This window comes from Pseudochaenichthys georgianus, chromosome 4 (genome assembly GCF_902827115.2).
Source record: "Pseudochaenichthys georgianus chromosome 4, fPseGeo1.2, whole genome shotgun sequence".
Classification (NCBI taxonomy): Eukaryota; Metazoa; Chordata; class Actinopteri; order Perciformes; family Channichthyidae; genus Pseudochaenichthys; species Pseudochaenichthys georgianus.
In genome coordinates, this window is record NC_047506.1 from 37,314,624 (window position 1) to 37,339,043 (window position 24,420).

General features: G+C 40.8%; 2 protein-coding genes across 2 annotated transcripts; both read right to left on the reverse strand.

Moving 5' to 3' along the window:
* Positions 1 to 9,920: 9,920 nt before the first annotated feature.
* Positions 9,921 to 14,701, reverse strand: LOC117445648 (NADH dehydrogenase [ubiquinone] 1 alpha subcomplex subunit 11-like). The gene is made up of 4 exons (XM_034081419.2): positions 14,571 to 14,701; positions 13,360 to 13,452; positions 12,043 to 12,165; positions 9,921 to 10,098 (listed from the first exon to the last, which is right to left on the reverse strand). The coding sequence occupies exons 1-4, from the start codon at positions 14,647 to 14,649 to the stop codon at positions 9,986 to 9,988; spliced, it is 408 nt and encodes a 135-aa protein (XP_033937310.1). The 5' UTR covers positions 14,650 to 14,701; the 3' UTR covers positions 9,921 to 9,985.
* Positions 14,702 to 15,318: 617 nt separating this feature from the next.
* On the reverse strand, positions 15,319 to 18,633 carry mrpl55 (mitochondrial ribosomal protein L55). Its single transcript, XM_034081418.2, is given in 5 exon segments — positions 15,319 to 15,707; positions 17,098 to 17,120; positions 17,123 to 17,292; positions 18,123 to 18,285; positions 18,447 to 18,633. Coding segments are annotated over 4 exon segments (399 nt in total). The 5' UTR covers positions 18,179 to 18,285; positions 18,447 to 18,633; the 3' UTR covers positions 15,319 to 15,557.
* Between the last annotated feature and the right edge of the window lie 5,787 nt (positions 18,634 to 24,420).

The following is a 24,420-nucleotide window of genomic DNA, read 5'->3' on the forward strand; positions in this document are numbered from 1 at the left end:
TTTCATTTTACCTGAGTAGAAATCAAGCCTCTCTTTGAGTTCTTCATTAATGAGGTTCTTTTCCCTCAAATCCCCAAAAAGACTCCTCACTGTGGTCTTTGCCCTCTTTTCTCTAGCCATGACATTCTTCCTCTCTCGCTCTCCACTCTTGCTAAAGCTTCATTGAGTCTGGCCTTAAGAGCAGTAGGAGAAGCAGGCGAGACATAGCTATGATCCTATAAGAGGGATGAACATGGTTTGAGTGATGTTTCACTTCACACACATCACTTTGACACAACTAGAGTATGGCCCACATTCTTTCTTATAGTCATCACCTGTCAAAGCCACTGCCAGCATTGTGTGTGTGTGTGTGTGTGTGTGTGTGTGTGTGTGTGTGTGTGTGTGTGTGTGTGTGTGTGTGTGTGGTGTGTGTGTGTGTGTGTGTGTGTGTGTGTGTGTGTGTGTGTGTGTGTGTGTGTGTGTGTGTGTGTGTGTGTGTGTGTGTGTGTGTGTGTGTGTGTGTGTGCCAGGAATGCATGTTCAACATGTCTTCAATTGTGTGTGTATGGGTTTATTTGTGAGTGTGTTTAATATGAGTGGCAGCAAACAAGAGAGATTTGACTTTGTCTAGGACCATTATGATATGATGTTGAAAACAGAAATACTCACATCATTAGGCTGAGGTTGTGAGTGTGAGGTTGAAGCTAGGGGGGCCACAGACAGGCTCTCTTCAGCTTTTCTGGAAGTAGACGTAGTCCTGCCCTTTTCTGGCTAAAGTGAAGAAGCATAATACTTGAAAAGAATATATATATAATATATATACACACACACACACACACACACACACACACACACACACACACACACACACACACACACACACACACACACACACACACACACACACACACACACACACACACACACAGGGATAGGTATTTCACCCTGCCCTGTTATTGATAATTGAATATTTACATTTATGAATGCTAATCTTATGATGATGATACACCTACTCTTTGGAGGTGAACCGGGAAGCTGAAGATGGAGGGAATAACACCATCTCTGAGTCGGACAATCTGTCCTGTCCTGTCAAACTCGTCCTGCTTACAATGCTCACTGCAAATCACGGATGACTCGCTTGCAGTGAACCCTTCCCTCCTCAAAGCAACTTCCCACTTCTTTCTCATATCTTTGTCTTTGGGAAACCTTCAAAATAAAAACGGGAGATTTGAGAGTCAACACAAAAACATTTTAAGAAGGAGGTCAAGCTTATTTTCTTCCTTCTTTTTCCTAGATAAATTAGATTAGATTTTACTTTATTCATCCCACAACGGGGAAATTCACTTGTTACAGCAGCATATGATTTCTAAAGTCTCAGTTGGCCATAAACATAATGTTTGCTGGCTACGATTTCGCTGGCGGACATCAATACAGTACAATAATATTCTATTTACAAAATACAACCAATAATAATGTTGAATCTTACTTGTCAAAAGTAATCCCCCGACCCCTGTTCGCAATCGTCCGCCGATTTGCACAGCAATACGCCGCACAGTGCTCTGGCATCTTAGAACCTCTGCTGTCTATGGGTAGAATGTCTGTACAATATGGGTAAGATGACCGGTCCAAGATAGCGGCCGTATTTCTTGCGCCCCAGCAGCCAATGCGGCGTCTACTCTTTATATGTCTATGGTTTGAACGTATTTGCAGCAGTAAATGTGGCTGTTTGGCCACTGACGTTGCCATAACAACACCTGAATTTAAATGTGCAACCACTTTTTGTGACAGATTTTTGCATGAAAGTCTAATTCTTCTGAATAATATTCCTATTGACAGCTAGTTTCTATATGAACATTATGAGATGGACAGCCAGAGAGAATAAATGAAAAACAGTTATGAAATACTGTATGACAAAACAAGAATACAGTTTAAAAGGGGAGTGATTTGTAAAATATCCATAAAGAAAAATCTGTTTACAGTTCTGTTTCAAATGGGTGTTGAAAGATGTATCCATAGATCTCTTAATGTTGCTCTCAAAGTGCACCAGATTGATGCATTTAACTTCAATATTTAAAAAAAAAATCCTCCCGGGGGAGCATGCCCCCCTAGGTTAGGTCCACGGTGTTTAATCAAATCAAATCAAATCAAGTTTTATTTATATAGCACATTTATAAACGATTTTTGGTCGAGCCAAAGTGCTTGTAACGGAGGTGATCTCTGGGCCCATAGATCTCAGCCTCCGTTACAGGTAATATAGCACTAAAAACATTGCCCAGGAAGCATGGGAATATATGTAATTTATGTAACTAGTTTGTCTCTCTCGGTTTCCTGGTTTCATGTTAAAAGTGTTCCCCTTCCCCCATGTCTGTGGCTGTTGATTGTGTGCACCTGGTGCCCTGTGTTGTCTCCTCCCCCCCACCTGTGTCGAATTGTTGATTAGTGTGTGTATTTAGGGTCTGTTGCCCTGTCTGTTTGAGGCTGGTAGTGTGTGTGAGATCCTGGTGGCTGCAGGCTGTGCCCATGTGAACAGCAGCAGCAAGATTGAGGCTGTGTGTATTGTGTTCATGCTGTAATAAATGCCCACACCGGGTTATATTTGGTAGTGGTGCCTCTGCCTCCTTGCTTGGTCTGGGCCGCTCAATTGTCAGCTTCACAATTGGTGTCAGAAGTGGGATTGACCAAGTGAGGAGGTGAGAGGGATGGAGGAACTGAGGGAGATGATGAGGTCACTCCTGCAGCAGTTCGCACGGGAAGAGGAATGGAGACTCCGGAGGCAGGACGGCAGATTGGCTGGAGGCTCGACGGGCGCTGGCTCTGCCACTGAGGCATCAGAGATCTAGGCGGAGAACCAGAGATTGGTGCAAGAGCAGAAAGAGGAGCAGCTCTGGTTACAGAGGGAAGAAGAGAGGAAGGCAGAAGCATTGAGAACGGTTGGAAAGATGGCGGCGCACACTCAGCAGAATAACAAACCAAGGAAACCTGGAGGAAAGGAGTCGCAGCTTTTGATAATTGCCAAAACTCCGGAGTTCGTCCGGGAGGTGATGGGTTCCAGCGCCGGTGCAGGCAGCGGGGAGTTCCACGTTTACCGGCACCTCCGACGCAGGAAGAAGCGGGAAAAACTGAAGCGCAAAGATAGCCGAGAAGGTCCGTCAGGAGAGAGAGCACGTCAGACCGCAGAACCAGCAGGAGCGCATGGAGAGGAAGAAAGGGAAGCTTCTTTTCGACTTCACGGCCCCCCCTGAGGAAGCCAAGATTCCTAAGACATTGTATTTCCTGGGGAGAGGGGTAAGGAAATGTAACGGAGGTGATCTCTGGGCCCATAGATCTCGGCCTCCGTTACAGGTAATATAGCACTAAAAACATTGCACAGGAAGCATGGGAATATATGTAATTTATGTAACTAGTTTGTCTGTCTCGGTTTCCTGGTTTCATGTTAAAAGTGTTCCCCTTCCCCCATGGCTGTGGCTGTTGATTGTGTGCACCTGGTGCCCTGTGTTGTCTCCTCCCCCCCACCTGTGTCGAATTGCTGATTAGTGTGTGTAATTACATTAGGGTATGTTGCCCTGTCTGTTTGAGGCTGGTAGTGTGTGTGAGATCCTGGTGGCTGCAGGCTGTGCCCATGTGAACAGCAGCAGCAGGATTGAGGCTGTGTGTATTGTGTTCATGCTGTAATAAATGCCCACACCGGGTTATATTTGGGACGTGGTGCCTCTGTCTCCTTGCTTGGTCTGGGCCGCTCAATTGTCAGCTTCACAGTGCTGTACATATAATAAAAATAGCCTACAGTAGAGACACTTTACAGCAAATACAACAGCACAGATTGTTCAGAATATCAGTATGAGAAAAACGACACCCTCTATCCTTAGACCCTCACATCGTACAAGGAAAAACTTCCAGAGAAAACCCACAGTTTAAGGGGAAAAAATGGGAGAAACCTCAGGGAGAGCAACAGAGGAGAGATCCCTCTCCCAGGACGGACAGACGTGCAATAGATGCTGTGTGTAAATCGAAGAGATAATACATTTTACAGCATATAGACCGAATGTTAGGAAATGCATGTGTCTGTAATAAGAAGATGAATCCACGAGGATGTCAGCTACAATCCTGTGGAAGCCATCAGGGAAGCAGCATGACGAGACCCAAGGCAGGACCACAGAGACAGGTTCAGTCACGACTTAATCCAGAACTCAGGATAAAGGATCCAAGACACAGGACTACAGCAAGAGGATCAGCCTCGACTCCGGATCCCGGCGTAGATATAGATACAAAACAAGAAAAAAGATTTGGCTGGGTTAATCGGAACAAGAGAATACACAGACACAGACAGAGAGGGAAAAGGTCATTGGATAAAAGTTATTCTTGATAACCCTCTAGAAAGATCTCATGAACTTCCCCACTCAATCTATCAAGACCCGAGCAGTTATATTAGATATAGGATAAGAAACAGAGATAGGGAGCACAACAACCTATCTCTTCGTCAGATGCACTCCCCCGCTTATCTAAGCGACTCTGTACCCCGTTACCCTCTACAAGGCCATAGACCAGCATAGGGAAAATGGGGGGTGTGTAAGGTTAAGGATTTTTAAGAATAAACCGCAAGGGTCTAAAGGGAAAAAAGATGAAATATAAGGTACTATATTTTAAGTAATCCTATCTACTATTCCTTTTTACATACTTATTTATACAATATGTGTGCTTATGCTAACATCATAAGACAAAAGTTGGTTCCGTGTTGTGTGTAGTGAGAACGCGCTAGAGCAGAGGTGTCCAGTACGTCGACCGGGGGCAATGCTGGTAGATCACGAGTCATTTATAAAAAAAAAAAATCCAGCTCCGTTAAAATAGACAAAACAGGTTTTGATCCCTCCTTCCTTGGCCTCCCTGCCACTTAATTCAGGAGTTTACTTGATTGACAGAAAAAGCGACCTATCGCTTTCCAGTCTGTTAACCCAGAATGCAAAGCGATACAAAATCAGTCAAGTGCCGGCGAAACTCAAATTAAGTTCAAGAGACAAACAACAAAATGAATGCGGGACCGAGCAAGAAGCTAAAGACATACCACTTCCACCCAGAATGGGAGGAAGAATATTTTGTTGTGATGTCACATTCAAAGGTTATTTGCCTTATTTGTAAAGCAAGCGTCGCTCTGCCAAAGAAAGGTAACGTGGAGAGGCATTATCGGAGTGTTCACAAGGCATATGACAGCGACTTCCCTCCGAGTAGCGAGTTGAGAAAGGTCATGTATTATTGCTACACAAACATTATCTCGCAGTCTTATTGTCGCCAACTCGTTTCTAACATGCAAAAAGACAAACAAATGCGTCTATGTTCGGTGTATTTTTGATCTTTCCAATCGAGACGAGATCTCTCTCTCCCCCGTCTGTGTGCGAGGGGGCGGGGCAGTTTACACACACGCAGCTGCTACATGCAGCAACACACGGCGGGGATGGCGGAGAGAAGCGCTCCAAGGTGTGGTTAAATGTTACCCGTCTTGAGGTGGACAATGCTCCTTGCCAAGAGTGTTTAGTAGTGCTGGGGGGAAACGATTATTTCGAAAACGATTAATCGGGCGATTATTTGATCGATTAGTCGACTAATCTAACGATTATTTTTCTGTTGTTCAATTAATAAAAAACGTAATGTAAAACATTTTTTTTCCGCGATACTGTGTCTCTGGGGATCTTAATATTTAAGAACCTATTAATGTGTTATACCAGATTAACGGCAATAATCTCAGCTAACTGTCGATACAAACCATGTTTACCAAAACAAAACACAAGTCTCATAAGAAGCATCTAAATGACCCATGAGCGAAAAATGCTAACGGACATTGGCACAGAACTCAAGATAAAAGTACCCTTATTACTCATCGTAGCTGCACATACAAGATATCCGATTAAAGCTGAGACTCCACAGATTATGTAGGTATATAGTATCATCACTGAGTGATTCGGACTCGCGACAGGGGAAGCAAATACAGTCATCACGTACCTTTACAGAGCTTCTAGGGAGATCGTCTCACCACCGTAGCTGTCAATCTGATCAAAAGACGTGTTCAATGGCATTAAAATGAGAAAAAACGCGGCTGAATCGGTTAATCCATAGGTTTTTAACGTCTATGTATAAAAAAATGATTGAATTTATAATCCATAATTCCATTTTTATGTAAAAATCGGAGAGCAAATGCTAGCTGATAATGGTAGCCACCACAGCTAGCTGCCGCTTTAAATGTTCCAACATAGCCGTTGTGCTTGTGTGATATGCCAACTCCATTTGGCAAAGACTGCAAATGACAATATCTTTGCGTTTTGGACTAACTTTAAAATATTCCCATGCTTTTGAAGACCTAGGGCGAGATGTTTTCGTTTGAGGGCTTCGTGCGCAATCCTGTGAGGAGGAGGTGGTAGCCGTTTCAGTCTCCATTGTGTTTGAAGTGCGATTGCGAACTGCTTGTTGCTTTGGGTGACCCACGTGTGTAGCGACGCGTCGACGCGGAAATATGTCATCGACGATATTTTGAAGTCGACGCGTCGCTACAGCACTAGTGTTTAGCATGTAAGGGCGGTAACACGAGCAATTTGTCTAAACATTTAGCAAAAATGCACCACATTCAGACGGAGGAATGTACCGGGTTCGACTGTCTTTCTAGTAGCTCTGTAGTCTGTAGCCCCGTCCACGAGTAACTTTTCCACGTCAGGTGTTATGTATGCTAGCAGAAACACACAGAGTTAACTCAATTATACAAACATGGATTAATGATTAAAGGTAACTGAGTTATTTAGTTTGTTAAAGTTTCAGCTATTCTGTTTACAGTTCTGTCATCAGATTATTTAATACGATTTGTTAAAGGTCACATGTCATGGCCATTTCCACTGATCATAATTCAATTGTTGAGGTCTACTAGAATAGATTTATACTGTGCAATTTTCCAAACTCACATTGGTTTCGCATACAGCATCTCTGTAAAGTATGTGTATTCACTCTCTCCAATAAACGGCTCGTTGTCGCTCTTGCCCCCCCCCCCTCCATGTGAGCCCAGTGTGCTCCGATTGGTCGGGACCAGTCGGGACGTTGTGAATCGCGCTAAGCTCCGTGGAGGTGTGATTTCCTTGTTTAGCGATACACAGCGAAACACAGCCAAACTCACCCTGAGCACACACAAAGTCACAGCCGAAGTAAAAACAATAAGTGTGGCTTGATATTGAGGAAGAAAAAGGTTGATAAACGCTGTGAGAATGGGTCTGCAGAGAGAATTTCGCCGCGATCCCAACTGTCTGTTATCAGCCTGCAGTTAGGGAGGAGAAATCAGCAGAGCTGCCTGCACTGAGTGTGTGAGGAAGTCCGTGGATTGGTCAATTTGGACCAATCAGCGGGGGCTTAACGTAACGGCTCCGCGGACGTAACGTAACGACTCCACGGATTGGTCCATTTCGTTCCGGGGACGACATGACATCATGATGTTCCCGGAAGAATCAAATGGACAGTGACGTATCTCCAACGAGGCGTTTTGGGGAGGTATTTTCTGTTTTAGAGTTTTACTCCCTACACTCTTAAAACGACTGGGTTAAAAACAACCCAATCTGGGTAGTTTCCCAACCCAGCGCGGGTTAAATATTGGACAGAACACACGCTGGGTTAATTTAACCCAACAAATTGGGTTGGTTATATAAGTTATATAACCAACCCAATTTGTTATATAATAGTACCCAACACATTGGGTTGGTTATATAACCCAATGAAGGGTTCACATTGACTACACTGCTGGGTTTAGTTGTTAATGTATAATTAATTATGAATTATTACTAATTATAATGGGTTGTTCCCTTTTATAATTGACATTTCATTGGCACAACTGATAGTCATCAATTTAACAAAATTATCACAATTGTGTGATGCATTTACTCACCTCTGATCCTTCGGTTGTTTTCTTGATCAAATATATTCTCACACCAATGTAACAATAATGATTTATTAAAATTCAAATCACAGAATCAAAACACATCAAAAAATAAAATTCCCAGTTCCTCACACAAGGGTTATTGATACAATGGAGAGATGTGGAACAAGAGGGAGAGGAGAGAGAAAGGAAGAGATGGGTGGGGGGGATGCAGGCCAGTCTAGTTGCAAGCATGTATTTGCGTTTTCAGGAACTTCACTGCTGGGGAAACAGTTCCCTCGAGTTCATAAACAACATCCTGTAAAAATTACCAAGTAGGCAAACACTGATTTGTATAGTTTATGTCAAAGACATAAAAACTCTTGAAACAGGTATCCACAGCTGCGAGAGCCGTCTCAGTCTCAATAGCCTTGCCTGAGATCACAACAAAGGCTTGAAAGCACAGCATCCCATCCTGAAGCAGTAGCACGAACGGGCACGACCTGGACGATTTGGCTTGCTCCAAATACTCCACCATGTTAGTTCCGACCTATGATGAGAAAGAAAAGGTGTGTAATGTTGATTTGAGTTTTCTCTTCTGAATTATTTTGACAGCGAACACTGTCAACATGTATATGTGTGTGTTATTACATTACATGTTACTTGTTAGACGCTTTTATCCAAAGTGACTTACATACTCAATACTGTGGGCAATGCCCACACGAGCAATTTGGGGTGAAGTGCCTTGCTCAGGGACACAACGACATGCTGACTGCAGTGGGGTTTGAACCTGTGCTCCCTTGATCCGAACACCAACGCTCTACCCACTGCGCCACACGCCCTTGTTAATTTAAGTATTCATTTATTTTTATTGTAAGTTTGCTGTATCTCTTCTTTGGGGGATAATGTGTTAGTGTAATGTCTTTTGCTGAAAAAAAAGTCTTATGAGTAGGATGATAAAAGCAGGCTGCAGGAGTTATATTATACCAATTATATATATAAATTAAAATTAGCCTAGCTTAGTGTAAGCTAGCTCCTGCGGTCTGCTATATGTCATCCTACTCATAAAACAGTAACTTAGTTTATTTAACATTATATTTTTCACCGGAAACAACAACAAACTCACCAAATATTGTAAAATGTAGTCTGGTATCGGAACGCGAGACAAACCGTTGTCATCAGACTGGCAAGGGCTGTTACTTGCTCTGCCCACCCCCCTCCGTTTAAATGACTCAGTAGCGCCCTCTGCTGCTGTGAAGACTCACTCAGGATATTTGTGAGAAAATCCTGTTTGTTTCTGGGAAATGATTTATTAGAAAAAAGTACCTGGAAAAATAGGTACATTTTTAATTTGCAACTCAGAATCAGAATACCTAATGCAAAACTAAATGCATTAGTTTGTGGATGGTGGTTTGTATTTGCAAACCACACGATGTTTCTTAGTGAATCAAAGGGCATTTGTAAAAGATGTTTAGTTTGTGGAGTTATGGCAGGAAGTTATCTCCATATATGTGAAGCTCCAAGGACTGACATTTTCACACAACGTAAGCTATCCTAAGTTTCAGTTGTGAAGTTGAGGTAACTGCACATCTGAAAATCATGATGAAACTGGAAAAAGTGTCTTTCACCACGAGTCCACGTGCTGAAAATAAAAAAGTAATTAATGTGATGAACTGATTTTTCCCTCTGGAGAACTTTTTTGTTTGGTTAATTTTGCCGCAAAAGTTATTTAAGGATGGGTTAGGGTTACATACGAGGGCGTTTTTGTAATGATAATTTGTTTTGCACACATGTGTATTCCCACTGGTTCTGTGTACACACATCTCTTGCTAGCTCCACTTTGGGTAGGTGTGTGCTGTCAATCTCCATGGCCATCCATGTTAAAAGGCACACTTTTACAGCATGAATGAACATCTTTACAGCCGGCTACAGAACACAGGACCAGGGCTCCATACCCACACACTATGTGAAACTCCTACATGTGACTGCATGTCACTCTACATATATGTTTTAATCTACGTGTAATGTAGAATATTACTGTAATACGACTAACATCAATAACTGGTCAATTCAGAAGTACTTTATTACATAAACAATTTTTACAACAGGGTTAAACGTAGCATCTTCCGCTCATCGTACGGGAGCTCCTGCCAGCTTCCATCCCTCCATCTTGCCCACTTTAGTGTAGAAGGCCAACACACCGAGACCCAGACAGGCTGACGTCCCGGTCATAGCACTGTGGGCTGGAAACACACAGAGGGGGGGTTAAGGTCCACACACAGAAGAAGAGCAGAGGAGACTGGTTTGTTTTATAGACTTCAATTCAGTAATGACAGTTTTAAAACTGGTTGAATTACCAGGGGGGAAGAAGTACTCAGATCTTGCACTTAAGTCAAATAGAAGTACCAGAGTGTAGGAATACTCTGTTACAGTAAAAGTAGTCATTGTGCAGATTGGTCCATTTCAGAATAATATATATGATATGTTTTATAATGATTGATCATTAAAGTGTTCTCAAAGCTGGTAAAGGTGCAGCTAGTTTGAATGACTTTGTATACTGCAGGGTAGCTGGTGGATTTACTCCAGGTGGAACAACAATCTGATTTAGTCACATTTAAGTACAGTACTTGAGTAAATAAAAAAATGTATTAAAAAAAACAGTAAAAAAACCCTCATTTTTCCACCTCCGCAATATTGCCAAAGTCCGTCCCTCTCTCACCCGCCCTGCAGCTGAGCGACTCATTCACGCCTTCATCTCCTCCCGCCTTGACTATTGCAACTCACTCCTCTACGGCATCAGCACTACATCCCCCAGTAGACTCCAGCGTGTCCAGAACGCAGCCGCCAGACTCCTCCCCCACACCAAATCATGGCATCACATGGGCCTCAAAGAACTCCTCTGGCACCCCGTTTCACACCGCATCCACTACAAACTCCTGGTCCTCACCTACAAAGCCCTCCACCATCTGCCCCCCCCCACCTCACTGACCTCCTCATCCTCTACCAACCACCCCGGTCCCTCAGATCCACCTCAGCCGGTTTGCTTTCCATCTCCAAGGCCAAACTCCGGAGCTTCGGGGATAGAGCCTTCTCTGTGGCAGCCCCGAAGCTCTGGAACTCCCTCCCCCAATACCTCCGTGAGTCTGAGTCCCTCACCCTGTTCCAGTTGTTTTGTTTCTTTATGGCTTTGTTTTTGTTTTGTTTGTCTACCCTCCCTCCCAAATGTAAAGCGTCGTTGTACTATTATTACATGTAAATGTTACTTTACACCACTGCAAATAGGTCATTAGTTTGAGATACCTTACATCATGCTTGGTACGTGCTGGATATAGGGCGATAAACAAATGAATTAACAAATAAATAGAGTGTAGCCAAAACCAACATATAACTCCAATAACTGGGTTGCAGTCGAATTGTCTATTTTGCTTGTATGATTGAAATGACCCAAAAGAACCCGAGTGGCTGCCATGATAAGAGCCAACAGACTTATACGTTACGGTGCTTATGAAACATTTTGCATCCTATGCCATAACCTGCCAAAGAGCTTATATGTTTTGAACTTTCAATAGTTTATTAAACCAGAAGGCGAAATAGGAACATAACGCCAAATACAATAAAATGATCAAATAAGTCAACCTTTCAAGGTGTTTCCTGAGTCGAGTGGTGTTTCTTAAGCTTTTTTCCTTAATCGAACATGTTTCAATGGTGTTTTATACAATAACACTAATTGGTATTCATTTCAATAAATAAGCTGACAAAGAGGGTGAGCGCAAGTAACCATTGAGTTTCACTTATATTTGTATTCAAACCTCGGTAATGGAGTAATATATTCTCACAGTTATCCACCTTAATAGCCTGCATGAAACAAGATCATAACCACGCACGGCTCGAAGTATATATATATGTGCTTTTTGTAGTCCATCCATGGGAAATTGTAGTTTTCCATAATTATGTCGCCCAGTGCACTTGTCTTTCCCTAAATCCTGATAACTATCCCTTAATGTATTGGCTATTTCAAAGACAAAATGAAACGCTGCATTTAAATTCTGATTTGGACATTGATCAGCATGGAAACAGATTGTCAGGGTCATGTTAATAGTCAACTACAGGTAGCTGCAGTGATGCTAATGCTAGGTGAGCTGCTGGATCGGTAGAACTGTTTAAATAAGCGTCAGGATTTCACTTACTTCTGGCTCCAATGAAGATCCCAGAGGCACACCCCCCGATGAAGTAGTTGAAAGGGTCATCTGGAGCGTCACGAGCCTGAGCACTGAGGCAAGTCGCCATGCCGAAGACCGCCCCCATGGTGGCTGGTGACACACACACACACACACACACACACACACACACACACACACACCACACACACAACACACACACACACACACACACACACACACACACACACCACACACACACACACACACACACACACACACACACACACACACACACACACACCACACACACACACACTACAGTTACAGTCTGAGAAAATAGTTTTTAATAACTCTCACAATGTCAGGTGCACCAAGTGTGAAATAACAGCCAGAGCACACGGCCTCTTAGGAACGGAAGTGATGGTTGTGAAATGTAATCTCATGTTGGGCTGAATGCCACGCTACAATTTGATATCCTATTGCCAAATACTGTTGTTGTCATTATGTGACTTTTCTGCTTTTAAGAATATTTTAGTAACCAAAACAAAGTGGTATATCTTCTACAGCAGTGCTTCTCAAGCTTTTTTCAATAATGTACCCCTTTGAAACATTTTCTCAGCCAAGTACCGCCTGACCGATCCCGAACATTTTTGATCGAAAAAGCCTATATAAATAATTACAATATAGTGATGTTCCCTCAGTGTGTGATTGTATTAACTCCCTTCGTGGTATGCATTACAACAAACTAAGGATATTTTCATTTTATGCATGAAAAAAAATAACAACACTTTTATAAAACAGATTTTTCCAAGGAGTTTTCAATTTAAGTAATATGTTATTGTGAAAAACTATAAAATACAATACACACATTTGACATGTTTATATGAGGACCCCCTTGGTGGTTCTAGGAATGTTTTATATAAAATTGTGTTTTCTATTTAACTTATTTTTACTAAGATTACCCCCAGGGGTCTGCGTACCCCCATTTGAGAATCACTGTTCTACAGCACAAATTGTCTGCCGTTTAATTAAAGAAAAACCTCTCGGTGCCCACCAGCTCGAGGATATTGTTAGTAACCAAACGTCTGGTGGAAAAAAACATATTTAAGGAGCAGACTTTAGGTACCTGGTCAAGAACTGACCTATAGACATCTCGAGCATCTTTCTGAGAGGTTTACTGAAGATGTGAGCAGCAGGAGAACAGGGGACAACTGCTGTTTGAACGGCTATGGGTTCATCAGTGATAATGGGTGGTCTTTTTTTGAGGTCACAAAGAAGTCTTATTCTTGTGTTTTAAATCAGACGGATTCTAAAATGTTAAATCATTAAATCATGAATATTTACCCATGGTTACAGTTATGTTGGTGGCCCTCTGTAGCCCTGCCATTGTAGATTCAGGCTGGACTGCCACAAGGTGGTAGGCTGAACCAACCATGCCTGAAAACACACACAAAGTACCACACACTTTAACAAATAGTTCAAGGTTCAAGGGCTTGTCAAATGGACCTTAAGTCCCAAGAACAGGTCAAACTCTAATCGAGCTGAGTGTACTCTTTCAGCTCTTCAGTCAGCGTCAGCATGACACCATGTAAACAACTGGACATTGTTTGTCATTTTAACACCAACTCCATTCTGATTGCTTTATCCAAAAAGCATGCAAATAAAATACATGCATCTTGAAAACAGGAATAATACTCCAGCATCAGTCATTAATGCATCACAATAATATGAATATTACAGTGTATATTGGGAGAAGAGGCTTCTAAAACAAAGGGGAAAGATCTACACTTATTAATAATTATTCTTTTTTTTGTATGTGTTTATACATATGCGGAAAACAATGTTTATGTGCTATCACTGTAATTCATTGCGGTGATTATTATAGCAAAAGGAAAACCTTTGAAGTCATATTGTTCTTCTCATCTCTATCCCAAGGTCTTTAATAGTATTACAAAGTGACTTTGAACGTAGCATGGTGCAAGACGGACTGATCTACTGGATTTTCACGCGAAACTATCTCAGATACTTAGGCATACTGTAGATATAGAAACATTTAGGCTACAGTAGATAACGTGCAGGTGTAAGTCCAGCTGACAGAAAGGTGAGATGTATACGTGATAAGAAGCCTTTAAAAACTCAGCGTTATATTGTCGTCTTTACAAAGGAAAGGTTTGATATTTGGCAAAAGTATGACCAAAAACTTGGTTCAAAGTTTTCTTTGAAATTCATTTATCAATAACCCGATATCAGTTTAGTCACATAAGTTCCACTTTAGATGTCAAATGAACATGCGACTCCACATAACTCCAATGTAAATGTGTGTTGTTAGCTCACTGCCTATACATTGACTTATGGGAACCAAAGTAGTTTATCATAGAGTTTGGTTGGAAAGTTGACCTGAAAACATCTTGCATAGCAGATACAAGACCTGGGCTAACTTGCTAACGTTAGCGGTAGCATTAGCTCAAACATGAATGCTACTGTTCGTTATATTTCGCGCCCCAGCGTTCACAGCCACATTGACTCGCAGTTTATTTATCAATGCTGATATTTACCCAAAGCTGTGCCTAGCTTTGTACTGATCCATGTTTTCTGGACGCAGGCAGTGCCCTCTGGTATGTCCCAGTACCCCATTTCGGCTTTAGCAAGGACGCAATCTGGAGTTCTCGCGAGAAACGTCTTCTTTTTCTTCTTCTTTAGTTTTAATGGCGGACTACAAACCAACGTTAGATGTGTATGCTGCCACATTCTGTGTCGGAGTTTGTTATCATTAAGACCAATGTCTTATATAAATACAAATACAATAAACAAGTTAACTATATTATGTATATCCTATCCGTTTTATAAGTTAAACATTTAAACAAGGCCCTTTGAACCTGAAACTGCTTCCGACAGCCCTTTTGGGCTCCATTCTTTTGCCATTTCTACAACCCTTTCCTTCAGTTTTTCCCTATCTGAATAACACATGTTTACCATTTCCTCACAGGCTCACATCCATGAAATGCAAGAAACGTAATTTTGATGGCAAGTTTTCTTGCATCAATGTCACCTGCTGGACTGTGAAGAGATAACATGAATCTGTGCCTAACCTTTGTGCTAGAAAGGTTTATTCAACAATATATGTAAAGGTCTGAAATAAGTACACTTTAGTGTCAAATTAACTGATTCTTCATCCATATAAGTAACAAAAAAATACTTTTTGTATTTAAAATCAATCAATCAATCAGGGCATGTGCAAAACATCAAGCCCATCAACATACTCTAAATATTCCGTGAGTTTTAATAAATTCAACACCCGAGATACACAGCTTCAAACCAATTTATTGACTTAACATGTTATGGATTCCAGCTTCGGCAGGTTGTTGAGACTGTAAGGATTCAGAGTTCCCGCTACATGTCTCTTTGCCATACGAAAGAGTCACTGTTCCGCCATTTCTGTTTTTATACCAAGTCCTTTTTGGCAATAATACAATACAATCACAACATACTATATGGACAAATTAAATCTTCTATTCTGATCTGCAATGTCTTGTTTCTTTTCATCATTTCTTCTTCCAGAATTTGCTGTATTTGTCTGCTGTGAAGTCGTCCTCATAGTCGACTGCTGTTAGTTCTTTCGTCTTCTTCACGGCTCTCTTTTTCTGTCGCGCTCGACGCTCCTCTTCAGACAGAGTGGACAGGTTGACTGGCATCTTTCAAAACACACAGAGAAAATCCAATAAACTGACAGAATCATGACATTCTGAATCAACATACTTATAGACAGGCATGCCACAGTAACAATTCATCCTATTATCTTGAGGAAGGATGTCATTTTGGAGCTGTTGTCAGTAATACCAGGGTTGGGATGGGAAGTGATAAAGCAAGATGTTGTTTCATTCATAATGGCAAGTACTGCCCAATAAGTAGGCATGCTGCAGTAATTGTGTTACACAGTGTTTGGTCTAACATTTTTCACCTCTCTTCCCTAATTATTTTTCTCTTAATCTGTATGCTCTCATGTCCCACACATGTGTGTTACTAGCTTAGCATCTGGGTTATCGTCCTCAGACATTTTGTCTCTCACCTGGCAGGTAACGTCTAAATCATGACTTTTGGCTACGTCTGGAAGACTTTTGACATGCACCTGGATCCATCTTTGTTTTTATACGTTCACATTATCATTTTGGTCATTTGGATGTCTTTGTATTAGACAATATATGCCTTTTTTACTTTGATTGATTGATCGATCTTATTCTGGAGCTGTATTTCACTGTTGCTTTGTGGCATGTCATTTTTGTTTTACTGACTAAAGGTACTCAAAACGACTTTGTTCCAATGTATTGTAATTAGGGTGCACGATATTGGGTTTTTGAAACCGATACCGATAACTTCCTGCTTCTCAAGACCGATACCGATAACCGATAATAAAAAAAGATTTACGCCACTAATTATTTTAACGCGATTAACGCATGTGTATTTTTTCCCCTTGGCCGCCCCGTAGTTTCAGAGCGCATCGAGTTTAAAATACCATCTACAAGCTGATGCTGACAGCCCCGCTTGTGGCAGACCACACTTCCACGCTCACCGGCAGGCACCGACTGGCCATCTGGAGGACCGGGAGGGTGTGTGTATGTTTGGCCCGAGCGAGCGAGAGAGAGACCTTACATGCATTGTTGTTGTTAGCATCTGGTGCTAGCTATCTGCGCTAACGGATATAAGGAGCTGTTTAAATGAAAACAGAGGAGCGACACTTCGCCACAACTGCGCCGAGCACTTGAATTGATGCAGGAAGCCAGACAGTGGGACATTGTACGAAAAGTCAGCACACTCAGCTCGGATAGTGCACAACATGATTGCAGCGTCCAGGCAGCTCCGGTTCGAGCATATGCCTTGAGTTGCACATAGCTCCCACGCACGCACGCAAGATAATTATCGGGCATCCCTAATTGTAATATAACCATTCCTATTGACATATACCACACGACATGACTCATATCTCACCGCTAGATACAAATGTCCAATAATGAAACTGTGTGGTCAATCGGATTGCCATGAGCAGAAATATTGAAAGTGTATAGCGCCAGAGCAGAGAGTTCTCACCATCAGGATGCGTCTGGGTTCTTGTATCTAATGTTGATTGTTGCTCCATCAGGTCGCACTAAAATCACAGGAAACGCCCTCTCATACTTCTGCCGGCCGCAGCGCACCACCGACGTCCGGTTGGAGTTCAGCTGAGGAGGCTGAGAGTGGAGCAGAGAGGCCTGGCCGAGGCGCGGGAACACAGGGCACACACACCTGCACACACATACCAAATGAGACCTTAGTGTCATGATGCAAAATGTAATCTTATCTGCATGCTGGTCAAATAGCTCGTAAATGTTAAAATATGACCAGCCCTTTGATAGATTTGCATTGTTTTTATTAGCCACTTGCATATCTTACCATCATTTAGCAGGTCAAGATAAATGGTGCCAATGTTTTTCCTGTTTCAATTCATCATTCATAAACAAACAGTTGAAATATGTAGTACGATCATAAGACATATTGAAGATATGTGATATGGGAGACCTTGAATACATATCCAAAGCTTTAGAAAAGGGGATCAGACACTAAACAGAAAGTATTTAGAATATTCATTACTAAGACTTCAGAATTGGAGAGAGTTCATGTTTTATACAAAAACATTACAAGCTATAAAAACCAATAGCCTAATAAAGAATCTAATGGAAAACTCTAATCTTGTCACTTAATGGTCCTTCATTGATTCAGTTTAACAATGGTCTAAAATAGGCAAGCTATAATAAACACCAACACATGACAAGGGAAGACAATAGTACAAAGTAATTGCATTTCTGAGTAAAGAGACCTTAGCTAGATGTCCCCAGCCATTTAGTGTATTATAGCTTTGACATATTTGCTTATCGACTGCTGCTTTAAGCGCTTTTTAACGAGAGACACATATAAATGCATTTCAATACAGTCACTGTTACAAGTCTGCTGTACCTAACACAGGCTGAAGGGACACGTCTGTTAGCTTCGATATTAGCATTGTTAGCGGCAGAACATCTTTACCGACATGGAGCAAAAATATAGTTATGACCTCCATGTTCAAAAAGTATTCTTACCGTGCTAGAAGCCTGGGCAGTGTACACAACTTCATTAAAGACATGTTCGCAACCATGGATTTCAGACAGGAAGCACTTCCGGTAGAAGGTCAAACACTGAGTTACCGAAGAAATGTCCGACTTAATCCTAAAGCGAAGGTTGGTTCCCACACGGCTCTGCTGCCTGTAGCCGGGGAGCAGAAGCAGAAGTATCACTTAAAATATTTTTATATGATATGATGATATACAGTGGCGGCTCCAGAGTATTTTTGTTGGGTAATCTATGGTAGGGCTAACCCAAACAGTGGTGGGGCTCAAGTCAGTATTTGCAATGTAATTACATACACGCTCCTCTTGACAGTGAAACGCCACGCGTGAGGTTTAGATTATTTCCCTGTCTCAACCCAAATTGAACTGTATGAAATAAAAAGGCACATTTGTCTTGTAGTAAATAAAAAGGGCGACCTGGAGCCAATCCTGCAATTTCCCCACAAGTGAAAGAGTTGACATGCTGAAAAAAACCCAACCCCTGCAGGCAATAGAGTCTGAATGCAGACCACAGCAAGGGGGTGGATCCTATAGGATAGGGGGCGTTTCCTAAAGGGTTATGAGCCCCGCCCCCCACGTATTTCTTAAAGGTATATGACGCTCTGTTTCTCATTTATTTTAATGCTTTGAATGAATCATAAACGAACTTTGAAAAATAATAATTATAATTAATTTACATAAAGAATGAAGAGTATACAACCCACAGAGAAGACAAATTAATTGACCTATTGACAGATCATAATGAATACAGAGTCAATTTGATAGTTTATCATAACATAGGATAGGATACATTAAACTCATAAATTGTAGGCATATCATTTTTTACTGTTTGTGCAGTGGTAGTAATTATTATTCAAATCAATCAACTACGTTTTATGGAAGATATTGCTGTATATCATTTAACAACATGAGTAGAGGTTTCTGTACACCTAAAATACTGAAGTTGAAGTTACTGTCCTGATGTGTATCATTCATTTGTTCATGTTGTGTCTGGTGGTAAGATTAATTAATTAATTAACGTATTTATTATTTTTGAAACATTACAATACTCATCAAATAATAAACATGAAATGTATAGCACATACCAATACATTGTACAAAGGAAAATATACAGTACATACAAAGAGGAAAGTCTTCATTAAACATAAACATTTTATTGGGTGTTCTAATTCAGCAACCACAAAATATGTGCCCAGATTTCATTATCTCTGACTTCATCAACCAAAAGATCAATTTTGATATTTAACATGAACTCAGAAAGAAAAACACACTGTCTACCTTATACAACTTTTGTTGATCATCTTTGAATATCATCCAAGTTTTGTAGATGGACAATTTTGCTATTATTAGTATAAGGTTTACACTAGGCTATATATTTCACTATGGGGTGTGTTAAGACCCAGAGATATATTTGGCTATTTCTGTGTAAATTCCACTTTGAACAGAGACAAGATAAGGGCAGCAGCTTGAGTTGCCCAAGTATTGACATGAAACAAACATAATGGTCTGTCTCCTCTGTGACCAAACACACAGCACATAGAGGAGTAGGGACAAGCTTCCATTTGTACAGGTTTTACATATTTGGAAGAATGTCAAGTCATATTTGAAAATTGAATTCTGGCAATTGCCCCTCCTGAGAAATTGTCTGTAGCTGCCATACATTATTTGACTTGCTGTTTGTCAACCACAGCTTCCCAGTACGTCTGTCTGTATGTATGATGTCTGCTCATATTGTTTTAAAATTACATCCTGTCAGAACCATGTGTACATTGTCAATGTAATCTTATTCAAAGGAAGAATCAGAGCATAATAAATGAAGCGGTAATACACTAATACTTGCTATGCACCCAATGTCTGATGCATTATGAACATTCTTATAATGTATTATAATCAGCTTATAACACTGTATAATTATAGTTATGAGAACTCATTAATGCTCAAATGAACTAGTTGATGTGGGATTCAACAATAGTAGGACTCAAGTGTCTCCATTCTCTTATGTAGGGTGTGAGCTTGCTTTACTGAACAGGACTATGAGGCAGCTTCCCAGTATGTCTGTATGTACAGTATGATGTCTGCTTGTATATTGTTTTACAATTACATCCTGTCAGAGCCATGTGTACATTGTCAATGTAATCTTTGGGTTTTTCTTCTATTATTTAGAAGCAGGAGCCATTTTTTAGGGATTGCCTTTCTAGTAATGAATAATTCACTTACCCAATTCCTTTTATCCTGAAGTTTATGGCATATCTTTAATGCAAATTATACCTGAGTCAATCCAATGTTGATACATTAATGAATTTCCTCTAAGATCCGTTATATACTTAGATCCCCAAATGGTCTGGTTTCCAACCTCATCTCCCGTACGGCTCCTTTAGTGTTCCACCCCCTGCTTTCTGCCTGCTGGCCCATCTTTGAATGACACATTGATAGAAAGAAGGAATCTCTGTTCAAATCAAGGTCTTTTCCGAATCAATTGAGAAATAGTTTAGGCAATAGCTTCCAGTCCCCTGATGTTGGGTGATTGATCCATAATACGCTTCAACCAACCATAATGAAGTGCTTCTCTGTGAGATAAAAATATATAGCATTTTAAACCCTGTCTCATAATCTCCAGTGATAACTGATATTTTTCAATTGTATGCCTCTTTCCAGACCAAATAGTCTAGGGGTAAGATGAATAACTTGGCTTTGGATAAGTTGAGCCTATAAATAAGGGAAACTACTGTACCGTACACCACATGGCTTTAATAAATACATATTGTTTATGAGGAGAGAAAAGCTGTGTTTTTCATCAACGCATATATGGAAAGGAACAACACACATAAGATAATTGCATAACACAAATTCCCCTTAAACCTTCATCTTATTCAAAGGAAGAATTAGAGCATAATAAATGAAGCGGTAATACTGGCTATGCATCATACTTATAATGTATTATAATCAGCTTATAACACTATAATTATTGTTATAGGAACTCATTGATGCTCATAAATGAAGCAGTTGATGTGGGATTCAGCAGTAGTAGGATTAAAGTGTCTCCATTCTCTTGTTCTGAACACTTATGTAGGATTTAGAAGGTGTTTTTAGAATCGGCTATACAGTTATACAGAAGGACCAGAGTTTGCTCTGAATAGGAAGTGTTTTAAGGAAGATTTCAGAACCCATGGTGTAGGACTAAAACACATACACGCATATTACAATCACTCACTTAGACTGGCCTCCAATGTGTTAAAACAAGAGACACAGATCAGTGTCCCTTGTGGGGTTAATTAGGGTTAGGCTTGGGGCTAGGGGTAAAGATAGTTTTGAGGGAACATAGGGCTGGCTGACTGTAGGTACGCTCCCGTGTATGACAGTGCAAAAATGTTTGCCTATTCTTTGACTCCTGTTGTCTGTTATTCTGTGTTAAAGTAGTAATAGTCTGTCCTTTAGCACAGTTACATATCTACCCGGTACAAATGTTTAAGTGAACAGCTTGACCTGTATCTGTTTTTGTGTACTTGTCTAGGCGGATGATGTGTCCCTTCAAAATGTGGCAGGCAAGACAGTTTTCTGAATCTTACATCAATGATTGCTATTAAAAATCATTGCTATCTGAAACATTAAAATACAAGGTTATTTAATTTTCAACAGTGTAATAGAATCAGACCATACGATTTACATCAGCATCCTGGGCTGTACAAAGAGCAGTTAGCACTGTTGAAAAAAAGGACAAATATATGAGAGAAGTATAAAAGTTTATTTTGTATAACATGTAAAGCCTAGAAACACAATATTTGTATGCACAAATTACTCAAGTATAAAGACATCAGCCCATTGTGTCCGATGACAGCGGAAGGAGAGAGCTGATTAGGAAGGCGTAACTCCTTTTCCCCGCAGCGTTCCATAACTTAAGCACTGGTCTGTTTATAGGAAAACATATGCAGCACTGTGCAGTTGTGGAGGATGCAGGACTTAAACGTAAGTATGATTAAAACGAGCTACGCCATTACCCTCTCGACAACAAATACATTATTATTATTAACAGACAGAACAGGTGACTAGGAACTCTCAAGTAAACACGTGGCTCATAACCCTTTAGGAAACGCCCCCTATAGGATCCTCCCCTTATAGGAACCGCCCCCTGCCTGCGGTCTGCATCCAGACCATAGGATCCAGACCGATCCAGACCCATCTCCCTGCAGGGGGCTCTGGGGGGATTCTCCCCCAGGAGATTTTTTGAAATACTAACATAAAATACACATTCTGGTACTCTCTTGAGAAGAAAAATAAATAAATCTCTTACTACGACATATTTAAAAAAAATGAATGCCATTTTAGTTTTGTGTTACTTTGTTCTGAAAGCACCATGTGCTCTGTTTGACAAACCCTGTGATAGTCCTCAAGCTCTGTGATTGGAGAGTGCGCTCCGAAGGTTACGTCTCGTATGTACGGTCTTTAATTAACTATTAGTAGAGAATAACGAGTAATGAATATACTTTATAGGAATCCTATTAATATCTAATAATACAAATAATGAAATTCAATAACATGCTTTAACCACTAGGTGTCCCTTTATATCAGCTGTGCACCTTTATGGTGTAAATACAGCCTATCTACCAATTGGATCAAATATAAAAGTCAGCCAAATTAGTGTTGATACTGCAAGGAGACGTATTGTGTGAAAAGAAATGTAAGATGTTGTTTAATGGCTGATATATTTATGATCCACGTCACGTTTTCAGTTCCTCATGTTTGTCTAGAAGTCTTCTCATCAGGGCTCTATAAATACAGAACTACGGCAGATATGTAATATTTAATGCAGCCGAACCGTGTATTACAATGCCGTTATGTGATGACTTTCAAAGAGAAAAGCAAGCACACTCGGGAATAAAGTATTATTTAATTTTTTTAAACTGTTTTCGGTCTGTTTCCGGTATTTGTTAATGACGATGTGCTGTGAGATGTGAGACTGGAATTGCACAGGGGAAAATAATGTAGGCTATCTTTAGATGCGGATTTTGTTAAACTAATATGTTTGCGCTGTGGACCAACACTATACATTGACGGGGAAGGGGGTAGAAATAAAGATAACACCATTAAACAGTTACACAACATAACAGAAATAATATCGATAGCAGCGTCCCTAGCAACCACCTTGGTAACAATGAAAACGTCGCGATTTCCTGTAAGTAATCTTCATAATAACTAGCAAACTAAAGATCATGTACATCCACTGCACACATAATCTGAAATAACAACTCATATTTCTCGCATCAAATGACATCAAAACGCATTTTAATGGCCAAACTAACTTTAAAATAGGCATTTTCCACCGAGAATAAAACGAAGTTCGGCCATGTTTTCTTTTTCTGCAGGGAGAAATTTGAAGATCACGTGACATAGACGCCAGCCATTGGAATGAATGGTGAAAAAAAATGGGGTTTGTCAAACAGAGCACATGGTGTAGTCCTAAATGATAGCTGGGGATTCTGGGTAGTGTAGTGTCTTCTGCCATCCTTTACTCCGAAAAAATATTTGTTTCTCCGAATCGAAGGGGAAAAATACAAAAGCATTGTACACAATTTAAACCAATCAATGTTGTGTAATTAACAAGGATAATCTGGTGTTTTTTAGTCGATGAGTAGTGCAGATATCACTGTAAAATCAATCGACAGTAAGAGGAATACTTACTTCCGGGTGTACAATTCTCCGTTATTCAATGGGAATGGATGCTCACATTGCCTTTAAGGGCAGCCGACACAAACGAATGCCGTGCTTCCATGAGCGTCAAATCCCGCCGCAGATGGGAATACATTGCAATCAGTTGAAAGCTGTTTGCGTCCCTTTATGACGCTGAAGGAGCTTAGGAGCGTCACAACTGGACGCCACGGACACTGACCAAACGTCGCTCCTGGATGCTTAGGGAGTGAGAGTGTGTTGACAGGCGGGATCCGAGTAATGTTGTGATAACTGCAATGTGGATGTAATGTTGCTCCGTCACTATTAAGGTTATTAAACCAAGTTCTATGGTAATCATTACTCGTTTTATGAGAACATCAAACAGTACATATAAAAACGCCACTGTATACAACTAATATTAGCCTACATGAAAATATTTGTTTACATAGATGACCAAACCTTTGGAGACCCACTGAGATAAATTAGAGTCCTTTACCTCCCTGAGCTGACGTTATCTCTCTCAGTGCCACAGAAGAGGACTCTCCCTCTCCTTATTCAGGGATGCAAACTCATCAGGTATGAAAAAGGTGACAAGGATCCGAGCCCC

Excerpts from the sequence above, each read along its gene's own strand:
- LOC117445648 (XM_034081419.2), bottom strand. The coding sequence starts at position 14,649 with ATGGGGTACTGGGACATACCAGAGGGCACTGCCTGCGTCCAGAAAACA. Across the intron at positions 13,453-14,570 it reads AAAGCTAGGCACAGCTTTGG|GCATGGTTGGTTCAGCCTAC; the intron begins GTAAATATCAGC and ends GTGTGTTTTCAG. Across the intron at positions 12,166-13,359 it reads CAACATAACTGTAACCATGG|CCACCATGGGGGCGGTCTTC; the intron begins GTAAATATTCAT and ends GTGTGTCACCAG.